The sequence below is a fragment of the Chiloscyllium plagiosum genome, chromosome 4, assembly GCF_004010195.1.
Source record: "Chiloscyllium plagiosum isolate BGI_BamShark_2017 chromosome 4, ASM401019v2, whole genome shotgun sequence".
Taxonomy (NCBI): domain Eukaryota; kingdom Metazoa; phylum Chordata; class Chondrichthyes; order Orectolobiformes; family Hemiscylliidae; genus Chiloscyllium; species Chiloscyllium plagiosum.
The window spans coordinates 3,120,237-3,141,973 of record NC_057713.1 but is presented as its reverse complement, the minus strand read 5'-3'; the positions used below and the strand labels follow the sequence as shown (position 1 = coordinate 3,141,973).

The 21,737-nt window shown below is 43.5% G+C and overlaps 1 protein-coding gene across 1 annotated transcript in view; it reads right to left on the bottom strand.

Moving 5' to 3' along the window:
• ttc39c (tetratricopeptide repeat domain 39C) overlaps nucleotides 1-21,396 on the bottom strand; it is a 109,249-nt gene extending 87,853 nt beyond the window's left edge. Inside the window, exon 1 of the mRNA XM_043687605.1 lies at nucleotides 21,056-21,396. Coding sequence (XP_043543540.1) covers nucleotides 21,056-21,252 — 197 coding nt within the window. The 5' untranslated portion in view covers nucleotides 21,253-21,396. The remainder of the gene's footprint in view (nucleotides 1-21,055) is intronic.
• Nucleotides 21,397-21,737: the final 341 nt, after the last annotated feature.

The window sequence follows — 21,737 nt, the reverse complement described above, 5'->3', positions numbered from 1 at the left end:
TGTGTTGCAAACGTTTCGTCCCCTGTCTAGGTGACATCCTCAGTGCTTGGGAGCCTCCTGTGAAGCGCTTCTGTGATGTTTCCTCCGGCATTTATAGTGGCTTCGGCATTCATGCAGGAACCGGAGTTGTTCGTATGTGGCGCTTAGGCAGTTGGTGCAGGATTCCCATTTCCTGGCTTGTCTTAGCGTCTCTCGCCCGTAGCTGTTCAAAGTTTGGGAGAAGATTTGTAGCTCGGGTGCTCGTTATTGTGGTTCTGTTCACCGAGCTGGGAATTTGTGTTGCAAACATTTCGTCCCCTGTCTAGGTGACATCCTCAGTGCTTGGGAGCCTCCTGTGAAGCGCTTCTATGATGTTTCCTCCGGCATTTATAGTGGCTATAAATGCTGGAGGAAACGTCACAGAAGCACTTTACAGGAGGCTCCCAAGCACTGAGGATGTCACCTAGACAGGGGACGAAACATTTGCAACACAAATTCCCAGCTCGGCGAACAGCACCACAACAATAATTGTGGTTGATCAAACACTTCAATGACTTTTATCCATCCCAACCTTATAACCCTCTAGAACATAGAACATAGAACATAGAAGAATACAGCGCAGTACAGGCCCTTTGGCCCTCGATTGCATTAGTCAGGGGTAAATGTAGAATATAAGGGTAGGGGAATAGGTCTGGGTGGGTTACTCTTCAGAGGGTTGGTGTGGACTTGTTGGGCAAGTGGCCTGTTTCCACACTATAGGGATTCTATGATCGAGATCAAACATTAATATGGCAGGCAGCATTCAGGCTCCTAGGCCTGTCCGCTCCTAACAGCTGCTTTGTCCCTTCTTTCCTTACCCTTGTTGTCCTCTTTCTTTCTCTTTTTCTGCATCTTCTTCCTATCGGCAGTGACAATGGAGATAAAATGTCAGAGGGGAGCAGCCAGAGCAGGATTCTTGGCGGCCTAGCCTGGCAGTGGAGCCAGGGACTCCTAGTTGTGGTGGGTCCGGAGCAGGGACTCCACATGTTGGTGAGGTGACAGCTGAAGCAGTGCCAGAGACTTCTGGTTGTGATAGGCATGGAGCATGGACTCCTGGTCATCTGTGCAGTAGAGGCAGCAGCTCCTGGTTGTGATAGGCCCAGAGTGGGGACTTCTGGTTGTTGGCGAAGTGACGGTGACAGTGGAGTTGGGGTTCCTGGTTGCGCAGCGAATGTGGGTCCAACACAGGACCTGGCATAGGTAGGACATTGGCGAGGTGGGTCCAGTGACAAACAGGCGGCATGTGAAGAGTGGCGACTGCGACATTGGTGGGCCCAGCATAGGGGTTGCTGTTCAGCAGGCTCAGGACTCATGGAGGTGGTGGCACAGCAAAGATGGGACTTGCTTTCACCTTTGTCTTTTTATTCCTGAAGTATTTGAATAGCGCTGGATTGTGGTAATAGTTGAAGCTTTTCACTGTATTTTACTGTTCATTGTAGAGCACAAGTGACAATAAATCAAATCATCAGCAAAAAGTAAGTGATATCCCATTTAATTACAACTGAAAACAAAAAATGCTGGAGATCACAACCAATCAAGCAGCATCCATGGAGAGAAAACAAGCTAAGGCTTTGAGTCTTGATGACTCTTCATCAGAGTTGTCATGAAATGGATTGGGGGAGGGGATGTCTGAAATGGCAAAGAATGATCCTTTGAATGGGGAAGCCAGTGGGGTGAAAAGTCAGAACAATGAGAACCCGATCACGCTGTTATGAGTGCTGGAAAGGGGCAAGGGTACAAGCATAGGTGTTAGGTCAGATATGGTTGAGGGCCCTATCAACCACAGTGAATGGGAAATCACAGTTATGGAAGAAGCAAGTCATGTCAGCAGCACTGTTTTGGAAACTGTCATCATCCAAACAGATACAATATAGGTGAAGGAACTGGGAGAATGGGATGGAATCCTTGCAGGGCCTGAAGTGGGAATAGCTATAGTGAAGGTAGCTATGGGAGTCAGTGGCCTTAGTAGGGGTTGGAGTGCTATGAGAGAAAGGATGTTGATACTTCAGATTAAGTGATCTGAATGTGAGAATGGCAAAACAGTGGTGTGCCTAACTTCCAGAGGTCCTGTGCAGGAAAGGAGCATTCTTTCTCACTGGCTACCTGAAGGAGGAGTGGGACTCTGAAAGCTTGCAGTTTCAAATAAACCTGTTAGACTACAATCCGGTGTTGTGTGATTTTTGACTTTGCCCATCTCAGTTCAACACCAACACCTCCACAGCGGAGACACATATCAGCCACGATCAAATGGCAGAGCAGACTTGATGGACCAAGTGGTTCAATTCTACTCTTATATCTTCGGGTCTTATAGTCATTCCAACTATTAGTCAAATAAACCTTTTCTAAACTGCTTCCAATGCACTTTCATCCTTTTTCTAAAATGAAAGGAGACCGATACTGTGCACAGTACTCCAGATATGATCTTAACAGTATCCTGTATAAATGAAGTATAAGGCACTACTTTTATATTCAATTCCCCTCTAAGTAAATGGTAACATTATGTTAGTTTTCTAGCTACTTGCTGCACCTACTAACCCTTTGTAATTTTATGCAGAAGGACACCCACATCCCTTTGCAATCTCTCACTATGTGTTTCTTTTTTATTGCCCTTGCCAAAATGAACAATTTCACATTTTCCTATCTTTGCCCACTCACTTAACTATCTGTTTTTTTTGCAGCCTCATGTCCTCTTCACAACTTATAGTTCTATGTATCATTTTCATCAGTGTGGCAACCATATTTTCAATTCTTTCATCCACGTCACTTGTATACATCGTAAATAGCCGAGGTCCCAGCTCTGGTCCAATAGTACACAAATCTGTCAGCCTGAAAATGACCCATTTATACCTACTCTCTGCTTCCTGTTAGCCAGCCAATTTTCTGTTCTTGTCAACATGTTAACCCTTACATCATGAACTTTTGTTTTCGGCAATAACTTTTGATACAGCACTTTATCAAATGCCTTCTGGAAATTCATGTATCATATTGCAGTTATGCATGACATTGACGAGGCCACTTTTTGAGCACTGTATACTTGTTGCTCTGCTACAGGAGGATTATTATTAAATTGGAGAAGGTGAGAAAAGATTTACCAGGATGTGACTGGGACCGGAGGGTTTGAGTTTAAGGATAGGTTGAATAGGCTGGGACTTTTTTCACAGAATTATAGGTGTTTATAAAATCAGGAAGGGCATAGATAAGGTGAATAGCAAACGTCTTTTCCCTAGGGTAGGGGAGTTCAAAACTTGGGGGAATATTTTTAAGATGAGGAGAAGAAAGATTTAAAAGGGATGTTAGTCATAGAGTCATACAGCATGGAAACAAATCCTTCAATCCAACCAGTCTACGTCAAACATAATCCCAAACTGAACTAGTCCTAATTACCTGCTCCTGACCCATATCTCTCGAAACCTTTCCTATTTGTGTAGTCTTTTAAACGTTGTAACAGTACCCACATCCTCTGGAGGTTTATTCCACACGGGAACTCGGTGTCACAAAGTTTGCCCCTCATGTCTTTTTGAGTCTCTCTCCTCTTACCTGAAAAATGTGCCCCCAATCTTGAGATCCTGAATCCTAGTGAAAAGGCAACTACCATTAACTCTATCTATACCCCTCATTATTTTATAAACTTATATCAGGTGAACTCTCAACCTTCTACACTCCAGTGAAAAAAGTTCCAGTCTTTCTTTATAACTCAAACATTCCATATCCAGCAACATTCTGGTAAACCTCTCTGAACCTTCTCCAGCTTAATAATACCATTTCTATAACTGAGTGACCAGAACAGGACACAGAGTTCCAGAACAGGCCTCACCAATGTCCTGTACAACCACAACATAACATCCCAACTCCAAAACTCAAAAGACTAAGCAATGAAGGCAAGCGTTTTTTAACCACCCTGTCTATCTTTGATGCAAACTTCAGACAATTATGTACCATACCCCCAGGACCCTCTGTTCTACAACATTGCTCAAGACCTTACCATTAATTGTATAAGTTCTCCCCTTGTTTGTTGTAACAAAACGCAATAGCTCGCATTTATCAAATTGAACACCATCTGCCATTTTTCAGCCCATTGACCCATTTGACCAAGATCCATTTGTAATCTTAGAAAGTCTTCTTCAATGTCTACTATGCCACCAATTTTGGTGTCATCCACAAAATTAGAAACCATGCCTTCTATATTCTCATCCAAATCATTTATAAAAATGACAAACAAAAGAGGACCCAGAACCAATCCCTGTGGAACACCACTTGTAACATGCCTCTTGTCCGTAGAGCAACACACTACCATCACTCTGTCTCCTGCTGTTACGCCAATTTTGTATCCAATTGACAAGTTCACCATGAATCCCATGTGACCTAACTTTACTGATCAATCTACCATGTGGAACCTTGTCAAAGGCTTTCCTAAATGTCCAAGTAAATATTGCGCTGCCCTCAATCTTTTTGGTAACTTTCTCAAAAAATTCAATCAAGTTTGAGAGACACCATTTTCCTTACACAAAACCATGCTAACTATCCCTCACCAATTTGTGCCTCTCTAAATGTCCGTCAATCCTATCTTTCATAATCACCTCCAACAATTTTAGTCAGACTCATGGGTCTCCAGTTCCATGGTTTCTCCTTACAACCTTTCTTAAACAAAGGCACTACATTAGCCCCCTCCAGTCATCCAGCACTTCATCCCATAGTTATAAATGATGCAAATATTTCTGCAAGGGGTCTTGCAATTTTTTCCCTTACTTCCCACAATGCTCTGGGATACATTAGATCAGGCCCCAGAGACTCATCCACCTTTATATTCTCCAAGACCTCCCGAACTTCCTGTTCTGTAATGTGAACTGTTTTTAAAACTTCAAAATTTATTTCTCTGCATTAGGGCAACCTTACACACAAGAGGGTGGTTTGTATATAGAATGAACTGCTGTAGTAAGTGGCATATGCAGGTACAGTTACATTTAAAAGGCATTTGGATGGGTACACAAATAAGAAAGGTTTAGAGGGATCTGGGCCAAAAGCAGGCAAATGGGACCTGTTTATTTTGGGAAATTTGGTTGGCATGGATGAGTTCTACTGTTTACATGCTTTCTGAGTCTATGACACCAGCTCCCCTTTATCCAAACGACCAGGTTATCCCCTCAAAGCCCTCCAACAGATTGACTAAATTGTCGGCTTGGCCCAATTGCCAAGAACTAAGTGCTCTGTTGTAATGTCTTCAATAATAGTTCCTAACGTCTCCTCTATGACAATGCTGTTGGGATGACTGCAAATTGACTCTGCAGCAGTCTCGGAACCAGGAGAAAATATTGAAGAAGGATATCAGGGTGCATAAATCACGGGAAGAGACAGATAGCAATAAAATAGAGAATAGTAAATTAATAGATAGTCAGGGTAAGAAAAATATTAAAATATTCTAAAATCAGGGTAATGTACATATCTATGAAAGCACAGAATACAATTAATAAGTTTGGTAAGAACATTTGTAGCTCAAGTTGAGGTTCAGGTTGTAAACTTGCTCACTGAGCTGGTTGGTTTGTTCTCAGATGTTTCGTCACCATGCTCGGTAACATCATTCAGCCTTCGGTGAAGTTCTGGTTTTATGTCCCACTTTCTATTTAATGTGTCATGGTCTGTTAAGGTGGGTGGTATAATTTCTGGTTCTTATTCTCAGAGGTTGGTAAATGGGGTCCAAATCGACGTGTTTATTGATGGAGTTCCAGTTTGAATTCCAGGCCTCTAGGAATTCCTGTACATGTCTCTGTTTAGCCTGTCCTAGATAACTACCAGATTACTCAGACCCCTTGGCATCATGGTAGCCCACAAATCTATCAACGCACAAACAGCTACTGATGAATCTAAAGGACCCTATATCAACAACCAGCAAAACCAATGTCATTTACAAAATACCCCACAAGGACTGTTACAAACACTGAACAGAGAGGCAGGAAACTAGCCACCAGGATACACGGACACCAACTAGCCACCAAAAGACATGACTAGCTATCACTAACATCCTTATATACAGATGAAGAAGGACACCACTTCAACTGGGACAACACATACAGATGAAGAAGGACACCACTTCAACTGGGACAGGCTAAACGGAGACATGCACATGGGAATTCCTAGAGGTCTGGCATTCAAACCGGAACTCCATCAATAAACACATTGATTTGGACCCCACTTACCAACCTCTGAGAAAGAGAACCAGAAATTATATCACCCACCTTAACAGACCAAGACACATGAATAGAAAGTGGGACAGAATACCAGCGCTTCACCGGAGGCTCATTGATTATGTTACCTAGCGTGGTGACGAAACACCTGGAAACAAATCTACCAGCTCAGCAAGCAAACCTACAACCTGAAGTTTGGTGAGTTATAGGTGCTGCACAAAGAGGATGGTTCAATGTCAGAGAATCAATGTGGCTACAGCCAAGGAACAAGAAGGGTACAATTGAAAAGTTCAATGTAGTCCACAGACCACCAAACAGATGGAAGGATGTAAAAGAAAAACATACAAGAAAATTACAAAGATGCCGAGCACAATACAATATGGGTTAGGAGGGGCACAGGGTGAGGAGAAGGAAGAAAGCTAGCTTTAGTTAGCCAAATTAGACAGGAACAGTAGTTGTATCAAGGGAGGAGTTGTGTATTCACCTTCTCACAGTGTGTCCAGTCCAACAAGAAATGAGAAACTGCCAGACCTGGCTCTTAGAAACGAGGTGGACCAAACAGATCAATTGTCAATAGGGAAGCATTTAGGGGGTAGTGATCATTGAATCATACAGTTTAACATGACAGTGAGAAAGAACAATGACCCATCGAGAGTAAGAACAAATAACTATGATTCTATGAAGCTTATAACTGAGGGAGAGCCAACTTCAAATGGGTAAGAATGAAACTAGGCAAGATAGACTGAGATCACAACTGAATAATGGGCTACCTTCAAAATGAAGATGATTTGCACACAATCTAAGTATATTTGCTAATTAAATCATTATTTAAATATAAATAATATCTTGAATTATGAAGCAAGTGAGGACATCTGTCACTAAGTCATTATGCAGAATCCGAGAGCCAGTGACAACATGAGGGGCCAAATGGCCTTCTCCTGCACTATAATTCTGAAAACAAGGGGACACATCCTTAAAAATCAAAGCTTATCAATTCAAGGATAATGTCAGGTGGCACCTGCCTGTGGAAATCAGAAACTGTGTTGTGTTTTAAATAAAAGTGAGATTTTAAAAGCTACGGAAACAAGGCAGCTCGAGAGGTGTGGAGGTCCTGGTCAGCCATGATCATAAAGAATGGCAGAAAAGGCTAAAGAGCTTGTGTCCTCTTCTGATCTTTCTGTAGTTGGATACCCAGTTTCACACCTGTTTTGAAGGAAGCACCTATAATAATCCAATTCTTTACCAGAGACAGCAGCAAATGTGGAACATGGAGTGATGACTCAAATGGTATATAATAAGTTAAGAGGAAGCTAGACAATTGCATGAGGAAGAAAGGGAGAGAGGGATGATGTAACATTTGAGATGAAACTTCAACACAGATTAGATTGGCTCAATACAGATCAGTAACACTACAATTGTGGAACTACCTACAATATCAATGAATGAATGTGAGAATTGGCAATAAGGTCATTAAGGAGTAAGAGAAAAAACATTCCAGCTGTAAGATTCTCAGGCTGATAAGTTCAAGGACAATGGCAAGAAACAGGTTTCACAATTTCAATAAATAAAGGTTGTGGAACACAACTTTCTTTTTATATAATAGACATGAGCAGCCCCTGACAAGGCCAGTAAATGCTGCCAATCCCTAAATGCCCTGAAGAAAGGGGTACTGAGACACCTTATTGAATTATTGAAGTCCTTGGGGTATAAGGGAGGGAAGTGAAGGATTTTGACCCAGTGATAGTGAACAAACAGTGGTATATTTCTAAGTCAGGATGGTATGAGCCTTGGAGAAGAACCTGGAGGTAGAGGTGTTCCCAAGTACATGCTTTTTTTCAAAAAAGTGGTAGTGTTTTTGTGTTTCATAAGTGATGTTGAAAAGGTCTTGGCGAGTTGCTGCATTGTATCTTGTAGATGGTATGCACTACTGCTCCTGTGTGCCGATAGTGAAGCGAGTGCATGCTGAAGGTGGCCAATTTTTGATTTCTTTTTATTCATTGATCGATCGATATGGGCATCACCGGCTAGGTCAGCATTTATTACCCATCCCTACTTGCCCAGAGGACAGTTAAGAGTCAATCACAATGAAACAGATGAGGTTTTAAAATAAATCAACAATAATGGCATGGTTGCAGTAGGCTGTTTATTCAAAATTTTTTATTAAATTCAAATTTCACATCGCAATGGTGGAATTCAAAACCAGGACCCCAGAATATTAGCTTGAGGTTCTGATTACTAGTGATATTACCACTACACTATCGCCTCTCTTAAAATACCAAAGACGGGAATAAAACCAATATTTATTCCGTATTTATACTGTCATACAGTTTTTCTCTTAAATTTCTTGTAAATTACCCTGATGAGTGCAACACAAAAAAGCTTTCACAGCTTTTTGAAAGAAAAGTGTCTTTTTCAGCAACATTCAGTTCTGTAATACTGAATGACTATTTATAAACCTGGAAATATTCAGCTAAAGTACAATAATATTAATAATTATGCAAAATGCAATGAGACGTTAAGACTTGAAGGGACTATTAATCAATAACAATCTCAAACAAATAACTTAAGATGTCAATCTGACTAGTTCTTGGTGTTGACGCAACTGGGGAGATTTTACAAATGCGACATTTTTCCCATCTTGTGACTGGACAGTGATTGCATCATGCAAACTATTTTATAGGCTTTTCTATTAGTGTAAATCCTTCCTAAATGTAATCCCACTCACATTCATACTTCAGCATATTGCTACAAATTTTTTTCCCAAGCTGTTTAGATATTGACCATTCAGACATTTTAAAAAAACAGTTTACCCCTATGAAGGCCATCACAATTGAGAAAATGCAGGTTTCCTCACCAATATTACAAATGTCAAATACATTGGTTGTAATCAATGCATCTATTCATTTTTGGGGTTTAGCTTTTCTGAACAAGGTCAGGATTGGCTTTTTCCAAGTATGTTGTGTGCAATTTATTACTTGCACTGCACTCTGCAACATCCAGTTAAATCAAGATCACCTTAAAAGTTAAAGGTTTGTGAAATAACTGCAGCAGAAGCAGTGAAACAAACCAAATGATATTCTAACCCCATATCTTGTAATTTCCCTTACTCATATCTCTATTTACAATTAAAATGGGGTAAAGGAGAAATACAACATTTCCTATAAAGCCAGTTTGCTTTCTCTGTATAAAGCATATGACAAGAATATTAATTCCATAGAAACTGAAGATGAGAAGGCCACCACTGGATTCACCACAACAGAGTTCATCTAATTTCACAGCAAAGAAATGGGTGTTCCCCAAACACTTTGTTGCATCATTATGAATTTGCATTTTAAAATATCAATACAAGAGTGGCTTAAAAGCAGAGAAACAACAAGATGATTAATCTGTGATGGAGGCATGATAAAAAAAATGTTTTCACATTACACAAAGCTCGCAATGGCTGTAATCTCAAGTACTCTGTAGGAAACAGTTATACAAACAGCTTCAAAGATCTGACTTTATGTGCTTAAACCTAATTGTCCAACCAGTTAGAACCTAATCATTCCACATTACATTGGCAACATTACCATTACATTACCATTACAACACCACAAGCTAGTGGAAACTAATTTCCCTATCAGTGATATCGTCCTGATGAAATGAAATGGCCAGCTTTATCAGACAAGTTGGAAACAAGTTGCATTGTAAAACAATGAATACTTTCAGCTGAACCATTTTTCTTTAAACAAATAAGAGATGTGGAATAATTAGACCAGAGATGGAGTTGGGGCCACTTCTGAGAGTTACTTTTCAGAAGGAAGGTTCATGAGGGTGCAATGGAGATTTATTAGAATAGTACTAGGAGTGAGGAACTTCAGTTAACATGGAGAGACTGGAGAAGCTGAAGAAGGTGGAGGGATGTCCTGAAGAGGTCTCATACTGGACTCTAAATCATAACTCAATTTCTCTCTCTCCCAATACTACCAAGCACCTGTTGAGTTTTTCAAGCACTTTGCTTTTATTAAAATTACCAGATTCCACAACACTTTGCTTTTGTTTCAGGATAACAAGAGATCTGACAGATGTAAAATATGATGAAGGCTCAAGAATAAATGAGGAGAAATGTCCAGCGGCAGGAGGACTGAGAGTCACATAATGCAACTGAATTTCAAAATGTGATACTCTATCCACAAACAAGAATTAGAAAGTCTATCATGTAGTTATGGTTGATTGGATAAATAGACTAAAGGGTAGGGCAATAAATAAACACTGAGGAAACATTTAAAGAAACAATTCAAAACTTCCAATAAAAATACATTCCATTAAAAACTAAAAGTCAGTCAGAAAGAGCCACCTGTGGATTACTAAAGTGGTTAAGGAGAGTATTGCATTAAAACAAGAAGCTTATAATGTTGCAAAGAATACCAATCAGTCTGAAGACTGAGGAAAATAAGAACTAAACTAAATAGTGGGAAGGGGTTGCTTAAATTGCACAGAAATTATTGAAAAACGTAAAAGGTGGGGAGTGCTCAGCAAGCTTTGAAGTTTCCAGAACAAGTAATAAGGCAAAATTTGGTAACTTCAGGCATAGCAGACAAGGGAACAACTATGAATGGGGGGTGGGGGCAGTCAATTTAGGATTGAGGGTGTTGTAATTGCATGCACGGAGCATACAAAACAAGGTAAATGAATTTGTAGCATAGATTGGAATTGGCTGGTGCAATGCTGTGGGTATTACAGAGACGTGCCTGCAAGGAGATCAGGGCTGGGAACTAAATATCCAAAGATACATGTCCTATTGAAAGGACAAAAATGACAGGCAGGAAAATCGAAGTTTTGGCAAAAGCTCTTCATCAGGAATGAGTTTGGAAGCCTCGGAGTGGAGAGATAAATGGGAGAGGGGTGAGGCTACAGGGAAGGTAGCTGAGAGTGCAATAGATGGATGAAGGTGGGCGTAAAGGTGATAGGTCGGAGAGGAGGGTGGAGTGGATATGTGGGATGGAAGTGGAAGAGAGAGAGGTGGGACAGGTCACCAGGGTGGTGCTAAGCTGGAAGGTTGGAATTGGGATAAGGTGGGGGGAGGGTAAATGAGGAAACTGGTGACACTCACATTGATGCCATGGGGTTGGAGGGTCCAGAGGTGGAAAGTGAGGCATTCTTCCTCCAGACATCAGGTGGTAAGGGGGTGGCGATAGAGGAGACCCAGGACCTGCATGTCCTCAGCGAAATTGGGGGGGGGGGGGTTAGAGTGTTCGGCCACAGGGTGGTGGGGTTTGTTGGTGCAGGTATCCCGGAGATGGTTCTCTAAAGCGCTCTGCGAGAAGGCGTCCTGTCTCTCCAATGTGGAGGAGACTGCATCGGGAGCAACAGATACAGTAAATGATATGTGGAAGTGCAGGTGAAACTTTGATGGATGTGGAAGGCTCCTTTGGAGCCTTGGACAGAGGTGAGGAGGGATGTGTGGGCGCAGGTTTTGCAATTCCTGCGATGGCAGGGAAAGGTACTGGTAGGGGAGGGTGGGTTGTTGGAAGGCGTGGACCCCTCCCAGCACCTTCCCCAACAACTACACCTCCCCCCTCACCTCCGTCCAAGGCCCCAAAGGAGTCTTCCACATCCATCAAAGTTTCACCTGCACTTCCGCACGTCATTTACTGTATCTGTTGCTCCCAATGCAGTCTCCTCTATATTGGGGAGACAGGACGCCTACTCGCAGAGTGCTTCAGAGAACACCTGCGGGACATCCGCACCAACAAACACCACTGCCCCATGGCCAAACACTTCAACTCCCCCTCCCACTCCACCGAGGACATGCAGGTCTTGGGCCTTCTTCATCGCCACTCCCTCACCACTCAATGGCTCATCTTCCGCCTCGGGACTCTCCAACCCCATGGCATCAATATGAGTTTCACCAGTTTCCACATTTCCCCTTCACCCCACCTTATCCTAGTTCCAATCTTCCAGCTCAGCACTGCCCTCATGACCTGCTCCACCTTCCACCCCACCTATCCACTCTACGCTCCCCTCCCACCTATCCACTCTACGCTCCCCTCCCACCTATCACCTTTACCCCCATCTCCATCCACCTACTGCACTCTCAGCTATTTTCCCTGTCGCCCCACCCCTCTCCCATTTATCTCTCCACCCCCGAGGCTCCCAGCCTCATTCTTGATGAAGGGCTTTTGCCTGAAATGTTGATTCTCCTGCTCCTTGGATGCTGCCTGACCTGCTGTGCTTTTCCAACACTACACTCTTGACTCTAAGCTCCAGCATCTGCAGTCCCCGCTTTCGCCTAGAGGTGCCTTGTTAGTAAGACATGAAATGGAGTCAATAGTGAAAAGTGATATAGGGTCAGAAGGTGTGGAATCTGTGTGGGTAGAGTTGAGGAATTACAAAGGGATAAAAGACCCTGATGGGAGTTGTGCACAGGCCTCCTAGCAGCAGTCAGGAAGTGGGAAGAAAACAAATCAGGGGATAGCAAGGGCTTGAAAGAAAGACACAATTACAATAATCATGGGGGACTTCAATATGAGGTGGACTGGGAAAAATCAGGTTGGTTGCCAATCCCAAAACAAGGAATTCATGGAATGTCTATGAGATGTATATTTGGAGCAGTTTATGGTACAGCCCATTAGGGAACCAGACAATTCTGGATCTAGTGATGAGACAGACTTGATTAGGGAGCGTAATGTGAAAGAACCCAGAGATGGCACTGACTATTGTAAGATGTTTGAGAGTTTGAGGAAGAAGTTAGAATCAGATGTAATAGTATTATAATTTTGAGTAACAGTAACTACAAAGACACGAGGGAGAGGCTGGCCAGAGTTGATTGGAAGGGTAGTCTAGCAGGGAAGACAGTGGAACAGCAATGCCAAGGGATTTTGAGGGGGTAATTCAGGAGGCTTAGCAGAAATTCTCTCCAAGGAGGAAGAAACATATTAAGGGGAGGATGAGGCAACCATAGCTGATGAGGAAAGCTAAGGATAGTGGTGCAGAGATAGTGTCCCTACCTCTGAGCCAGGAGGCGTGGGTTCAAGACCCACCTACTCCAGAGGTGTGCAATAACATCACTGAACAGATTGATTTATAAATCTAAAAGCAACACAAAATCAATATGATGGAGATTAGTGGGAAGCCAGAGGATTGGGAAGCTTTTAAAAACCAGCAGAGGATAACCAAAAAAAGGAATAAGGCTGGAGATGTTGAAAAATGTAAGTAAGCTAGCTGATAAAAGAAATTTGCAGGAGTGTTTTTTAAGATATCTAAAAGGTTTGAGAGATGCAGCAGTGGACATTGGACAACTGAAAAATTAGGCTGGAGAAGTAGTAATGGGGGGGACAAAGAAATTGTGGAGGAACTGAACTGGTATTTCGCATCAGTCTTCCGGGTGGAAGAGTAAGGGCCACTTTTGGAACATTGTGTGCAATTCTGGTCTCTCTCCTATTGGAAGGATGTTGTGAAACTTGAGGGAATACAAAAAAGATTCAGAAGGATGTTGTCAGGATTGGAGGATTTCAACTTTAGGGAAAGGCTGGATAGGCAGGAGATGTTTTCCCTGGAGCGTCGGATGCTGAGGGGTGACCTTAGAGGTTTTTAAAATAACGAGGGGCATGGAGAGGGTAAACAGACAAGGTCGTTTCCCCAGGTGGGGTAGTCCAGAACTAGAGGGCATGGGTTTAGGGTGAGAGGGGAGAAATTTAATAGGGACAAATTGTTCATGCAGAGAGTGGTGCGTATATGGAATGAGCTGCCAGAGGAAGTGGTGGAGGTTGGTACAATTACAATATTTCATTGGATGGGTATATAAATAGGAAGGCTCAGAGGAATATCGGCCAAGTGCTGTCAAATGGGACTAGATTAGGTTAGGATATCTGGTCGGCATGGACGAGTTGGACCAAAGGGTCTGTTTCCATGCTGTATGTCTCTATGACTCTATGATACCAGCAGCATACCAGAACTTCAAAAACGTCAGGAACAGAGGAGGGTGTAGTGATCATTACGAGGGAGAAGATGCTGGGAAATTGCAATATCTAAAGATGGATAAATTATCCAGACCAGATGGACTACACCCCACAGTACTGAAGGAATAGCTGAGGGGATTATAGAGGCATTGGAGGTGATCTTTCAGGAATCACTGGAGTTGTGGAAACTTCCAGAAGACTGGAAAATGACTAATGTAATATCCCTGTTTAAAGATGGAAGGAGGCAGAAGACAGGAAAGAAAAAGCCAGTTGGTAATTTGTATGAATTTAGAGCTCATTATTAAGAATGAGATTGCAGAGTCCCTGAAAGTGCATTGTAAAACAGAGTGGAGTCAGCACAGTTTTATCAAGGGCAGGTCACACCAGGCAAATCTATTGCAATTCTTTGAGGAAGTAAAAAACAAGATAGACAAAGGAGAGCTAGTGGATGAGATTTTTTTTTGAAAATCCAAATACATGTTTGAGAGTTTGAGGGAGAAATTAGAATCAGATGCAATGATCAGATGCACTCTCTGGATTGGTGGTACTGGAAGAGCACAGCAGTTCAGGCAGCAACCGAGGAGCAGCACGGATGCTGCCTGAACTGCTGTGCTCTTCCAGAACCACCAATCCAAAATCTGGTTTCCAGCATCTGCAGTCATTGTTTTTACCTAGATGCACTCTCTGACCAAGTGCTGAACAGGAGGCTGCGAAATAAAATAAGAACCCATGGTGTTAGGGGCAAAGTACTGGCATGGATGGAGGATAGGCTGACTGGCAGAAGACAGTGAGTGGGGATAAAGGAGTCTTTCGCAAGATGGCAGCCAGTGACGAGTGGAGCTCCACAGTGGTCTGGGTTGGGACCACAACTATTCACATGATAGATCAACGCTCTGAACAAAGAGACTGAGGGCATTATTGCTATGTTTGCAGATGGAACAAAGATAGGTGGAGGGACAGCTAGGAACAGGGAAGTTGGGCAAAGAAGTGGCAGATGGAATTCAATATGGGAAAGTGAGAGGTTACGCACATTGGTAGGAAGAATAGAGGCATAGACAATTTTCAAAATGGGGAACTTAGGACTCCTAGTTTAGGATTTGGTTAAGGTTAACATGAAAGTTTAGTTGGTTGTTAGGAAATCAAATGCAATGTTAGCATTCAATAGACAATAGACAATAGGTGCAGGAGTAGGCCATTCAGCCCTTCGAGCCTGCACCGCCATTCAATATAATCATGGCTGATCATTCCTAATCAGTATCCTGTTCCTGCCTTATCTCCATAACCCTTGATTCCACTATCTTTGAGAGCTCTATCCAACTCCTTCTTAAATGAATCCAGAGAGTGGGCTTCCACTGCCCCCTGTGGCAGAGCATTCCACACAGCCACCACTCTCTGGGTGAAGAAGTTTCTCCTCATCTCTGTCCTAAATGGTCTACCCCGTATTTTTAAGCTGAACAGGTTGGACCGAAGGGTCTGTTTCCATGCTGTGCATCTCTATGACTCTATGACTCTATGAGTCTATGCCAAGGGCATTGGATACACGGCAGCACCACTACCTACAGGGTTTCCCTCTAAGCTGATCACCATCCTCCGGTGGACATATATTGCTGCTTCTTCAATGGTCAAAATTCTTGAATTTCATCTTGAACACAGCATGTATGTAACTCTCTTGTACTACAACAGTTCAAGAAAGCAACTCTGCCATTTTCAAAGAGGAGATTAGGGACGAGTAATCAAAGGCCAATAATGCCCCACTCAGATGCATGAATGAAAAGTAATAAATTCTGTTCTGAAAGCATGAGGATTGAACTCACAATGAACATGAACAGAGCGCATTTGAATAGTTTGACCCAAGACAGAAATGTGCGATCCTGAAATGTACAATTTCATTCATTGCCTGCCATTCCGAAATGGAGCCATTTATCACTATCCTTTGTTTCCTATTAGCCAACCAATTTTCAATGCAATCTAGTACTTTGCCCCCAATACCATGCGCCCTAATTTTACTCACTAACCTCCTGTGTGGGACTTTATCAAAAGCTTTCTGAAAGTCCAGGTACACTACATCTACTGGATCTTCCTCGTCCATCTTCAGTTACATCCTCAAAAATTCAAGAAGATTAGTCAAGCATGATTTTCCCTTCATAAATCCATGCTGACTCTGTCCTATCCTGTTACTACTATCCAGATGTGCAGTAATTTCTTCCTTTATAATAGACTCCAGCATCTTTCCCACCACTTAGGTCAGACTAACTGGTCTATAATTTTCTGCTTTCTCTCTCCCACCTTTCTTAAAAAGTGGTATAACATTTGCCACCCTCCAATCCTCAGGAACCGACCCTGAATCTATTGAACTCTGGAAAATAATCACCATCGCATCCACGATTTCCCGAGCCATCTCCTTCAGTACCCTGGGATGTAGACCATCAGGCCCCGGAGACTTATCAACTTTCAGACCTAACAGCTTCTCCAACACCAAATCCTGGTCAATATAAATTCCCTTAAGTTCAGGTCCTTCAGCCACTGTTACCTCAGGGAGATTGCTTGTGTCTTCCCCAGTGAACACAGATCTGAAGTACCCATTTAATTCCTCTGCCATTTCTTTGTTCCTAGTAATATATTCCCCTGTTTCTGTCTTCAAGGGCCCAATTTTTGTCCTAACCATTTTTTTGCCTTTCACATACCTAAAAAAGCTTTTACTATCCTCCTTAATATTCTTGGCCAGTTTACCTTCGTACCTCATTTTTCCTCTGCGTATTTCCTTCTTAGTAATCCTCTGTTGCTCTTTAAAAGCTTCCCAGTCCTCAGTTTTCCCACTTATCTTAGCTATGTTATACTTATCCCAGAGGGCTAGAATTCAAGAACAATGATATACTGCTGAGGCTGCAGAAGGCTCTGATCAGACTGCATTTGGAATATTGAGCATTCTTGGGCCCCATATCTAAGGATGAATGTGCTGGCATTGGAGGAGACCCAGAGGAGGTTTACAAGAATGATCACAGGGGTGAAGGGCTTGTCATATGAACAGTAGTTCAGGATTCAGGGTCTGTACTTCATGGAGTTTAGCAGGATGAAGGGGATCGGATTGAAACTTACAGAATTTTGGGAGGCCTGGATACAGCAGACATCAAGAAGATGTTTCCAATCATATGAGAGACCCAAAGTGAGAGGAGAAGGAATTTCTTCAGCCAGAGAGTAGTTAACTACTCTCTGCAGAGGGCTGTGGAGGCCAAGTCACTGAGTGTACTTGTGACACAGATTGATAGGTTCTTGACTGGTAAATGGATCAAGGCTTACTGGGAAGAGGCAGGAGAACAGGGCTGAGAAAGGTATCAACCATGATCAAATAATGGAGCAGACTGATTGGGCCAAATGGCTAATTCTGTTCCTACATCTTATGGTCTCATGGAAACTAGCAAAGTGCATATAAAGGGAAAACAAAAGGAATATGAATTAATCAAGAATATGAAAAGATCATCAGGCTTTAGTAGTATATTAAAAGGAGAGTAACTGAATGAAACATTAGTCACTTAGAAGCACAGAGAGGAGAAAGGGAAAATGCAAGTGTGTTGAAAACAGAAAGTTTACTAAACTAACAGAAGGAGTATGGGTTGTCCTATGAGCAAATGGTGAACAGATTGGGTTTGTATCCACTGGAGTTTTTGAAGAGTTAAAGAGTGACTTGATTAAAACATACAAGATCCTGAAGGGGCTTGACAGGGTGGCTGGGGAAAGGGTGTTTTCTCAAACCGGACGATCTAAAACTAGGGCCACCCCATTTAAGACGATGATAATCTTAATAAACAGCAGAATGCAACAGAACAAGTGGCCTATATCTGTTTCTAATTCATATGTCTATATAATTTGAAGGTCTTATTACAATTACTCAAAGTTTGATGAGACCACATGGAGTAGTATGTGCATTTTTAGTCTCTGTATTTAAACAAGGATAATTACATTACAGCAGTACAGCAAAGGCTCACTACACTGTCCCCTAGGACATATGGGTTGTAATGTGACAAGAGACTGATTGAATTTGGCCAATATTCTCTGGAGTTTTGAAAAATATTGGATGATGTCATGAAAACATACTAGGGATTTTAAAGGGACTGTTTCCCTTGCTGGATAATCTAGAACTATGGATATGCTCTCAGGCTAAGGGTCGAATCATTTGGGACTGAAAAGGTAGAGAAACAGGTCCACTCAATCAGTTGCAAATCTTTGGAATTCTCCACCCCTGAGGATGCAAACATTCCACTGTGGAATATATTTAAGGCAATCAAAGGACTGAAAGGAGCCAGTGGGAGAGAAGAGTTCAAGATCAGCCATGATAGCGATGTTAGTCAGAATAGGCTCAGAGGAGGAAATGCTGAATGTCTTGAAACGCATAAAAGTGGATAAATCCCCAAGACCTGATCATGTGTATCCTATAACTCTGTGGGAAATGAGGGAAGTGATCGCTGGGTCCCTTGCTGAGATATTTGTATAATCGATAGCCACAGGTGAGGTGCCGAAAGACTGGAGGTTGGCTAACATGGTGCCACCATTGAAAAAAGGTGGTAAGGGCAAGCCAGAGAACTATAGACCAGATAGCCTGAAGTCGGTAGTGGGCAAGTTGTTGGAGGGAATCCTGAGGGACAGGGTGTACATGTATTCGGAAAGACAAGGACTGATTAGGATTAGTCAACATGGCTTTGTGTGTGGGAAATCATGTCTCACAAACTTGATTGGGTTTTTGGAAGAACAAAGAGGATTGATGAGGGCAGAGCAGTAGACATGATTTATATTGACTTCAGTAAGACATTCGACAAGGTTTCCCATGGGAGACTGGTGAGCAAGGTTAGATCTCATGGAATACAAGGAGAACTAGCCATTTGGATCCAGAACTGGCTCAAAGGTAGAAGACAGAGAGTGGTGGTGGAGGCTTGTTTTTCAGACTGGATGCCTGTGACCAGTGGAGTGCCACAAGGATTGGTGTTGGGTCCACTACTTTTCGTCATTTATATAAATGGTTTGGGTGTAAGCATAAGAGATATTGTTAGTAAGCTTGCAGATGACACCAAAATTGAAGGTGTAGTGGACAGCGAAGAGGGTTACCTCAGATTACAATGGGATCTTGATCAGATGGGCCAATGGGCTTGGAAGTGGCAGATGGAGTTTAGTTTAGATAAATGTGAGGTGCTGCATTTTGGGAAAGCAAATCTTAGCAGGACTTATACACTTAATGATAAGGTTCTAGGGAGTGTTGCTGAACAAAGAGACCATGGAGTGCAGGTTCATAGCTCCTTGAAAGTAGAGTCGCAGGTAGATAGGATAGTAAAGGAGGCGTTTGGTATGCTTTCTTTTATTGGTCAGAGTATTGAGTACAGGAGTTGGGAGGTCATGTTGCGGCCGTACAGGACATTGGTTAAGCCACTGTTGGAATATTGCGTGCAACTCTGGTCTCCTTCCTATTGGAAAGATGTTGTGAAACTTGAAAGGGTTCAGAAAAGATTTACAAGGATGTTGCCAGAGTTGGAGGATTTGAGCTACAGGGAGAGGTTGAACAGGCTGTTTTCCCTGGAGCGTCAGAGGCTGAGGGGTGACCTTACAGAGGTTTATAAAATCATGAGGGGCATGGACAGGATAAATAGACAAAGTTTTCCCCTGGGGTGGGGGAGTCCAGAACTAGAGGGCATAGGTTTAGGGCGAGAGGGGAAAGATATAAAAGAGACCTAAGGGGTAACTTTTTCACACAGATGTGGTATATGTATGGAATGAGCTACCAGAGGAAGTGATGGAGGTTAGTACAATTGCAATATCTAAAAGGCATGTGGATGAATATATGAATAGGAAGGCTTTAGAGGGATATAGGCCAGGTTCTGGCAAGTGGGTCTAGAATAGGTTGGAATATCTGGTCGGCATGGATGAGTTGGACCGAAGGGTCTGTTTCCATGTTGTACATCTCTATGACTCTAGGGCTTAATGATCTACTCCCTCTCCTAATTCTTGGATAATTACCTGAAGGGGACAGATGTGCAGAGCTATGGGCAAAGAATGATGGCTGGTGTTGGGAGAAGGATATTCAGATGGTGGGACTAATTGCAGACCACTTTCAAAAAGTCAGCACTTAGATTAAGTGGCCTCCTTCTGCTCTGCATCATTACATGGGGAATGAGGGGTGGAAAATCAGACTTAAGAAAAAGAAGGCATCAGGGAAGATATGTCAGTAGGAATTGCTCTGCCATTCAATAAGATCATGGTTGAACTGATTACTCCCTCTTGTCTACTGTTGTTAACCCTGCATCCACTGGAGTCTCAAAGCTGTCGGCCCATTTGCCTGGACAGCTACATTTGGTGGTCATTTCCTCCAACAGCTGAGGTCTTCACGAAGACCTCAACTTTCTCAACATCGCCCAAGACACAGGAACCCTCGGGTTAAATTCACCACCAGAAGGCATCTAGATGGGTACATGGATAGGAAGGGTTTGGAGGGTTTTGAGCCAAGTGCTGGCAGGTGGGACTAGTTTGGGTTGGGATATCAGGTCAGCATGGACGAATTGGACCAAAGGGTCTGTTTCCATCTCTATGTCTCTAAGTCATCTCCAAATGGAGAGAAAGTAGGTTAGATCACTCTAGGACTAGAGTGACTTTCACTTTTTTAAAAAAAGACTCTGCTTCCACCGCCTTTTGAGGAAGGATGTTCTGAATTATGGTTTGAACAGTGATCCCTGGTTCTAGATTCTCCCAGAAGAGGAGACATCCTCTCTCCACATTCACTCTGTCAAGACATCCCTCGCCCCAGAGCCCAGAAGATCAGGGATGCCTCTGAGTCTGGGGGGGGGGGGGAAGAGCCGAAAACTGCCGAAGATACCCGAGTGATCCCGAATGGATCGCGACTCTCCCCGAGTGATGCCGAGCCTCCCCAGACTCACTCACCGGTATTTTTTGAAGAGCTGGTCCGATTCCCTGAAGCCGTTGTTAAGCAGCATGTTAATCCCCGCCAGCGCCAGCTCGGCGTCGTCCAGCTCCTGCTGGGGGCAGCTGCCGGTCGGTCCGAGCCCGAGCCCAAGCCCAGGCCCAGGCCCAGGGCCAGAGGGAGCCGAGCCCGAAGCCTCCCCCCGCCTGCGATCCATCACCTCAGCCGCCGGGGTCCGGTGAGACACCACCCGGGGCTCCGCGCTCTGGAATCCCCGTCCGGTTAAAACAAGAGATCTGTGAGGCTCGCCACAAGAAGGCGGTCCCGGTGCCAGTTACGGCCGGGTCCCGCCCAACGCCCCGCCCACATACACTAGGCCCCGCCCATAGGTTCCATCCGCCCGCCCATACCAGATCCGCCCCCTATCATGGCTCCGCCTCTACATCCGGCCCGCCCCTACGGCCCCGCCCCCTGCCGCAGGCTTCGCCTAAACCCCTCCCCCCGGTCAAGGTTGCTCCCTTCGAGTCCGCTTTCCTCTCGACGCGCGGGCGGTGCCATGACAACGAGGCCTGACGTACTGCTCGACACCAGCCAATCAGCGACAACCCCGGGGGTGACCAACCGTTTCGTGAACACACTCTCCCCACCCCCTGGGGATACAGTCCCAGCCCCGGGGGACACACTCTCCCCACCCCCTGGGGA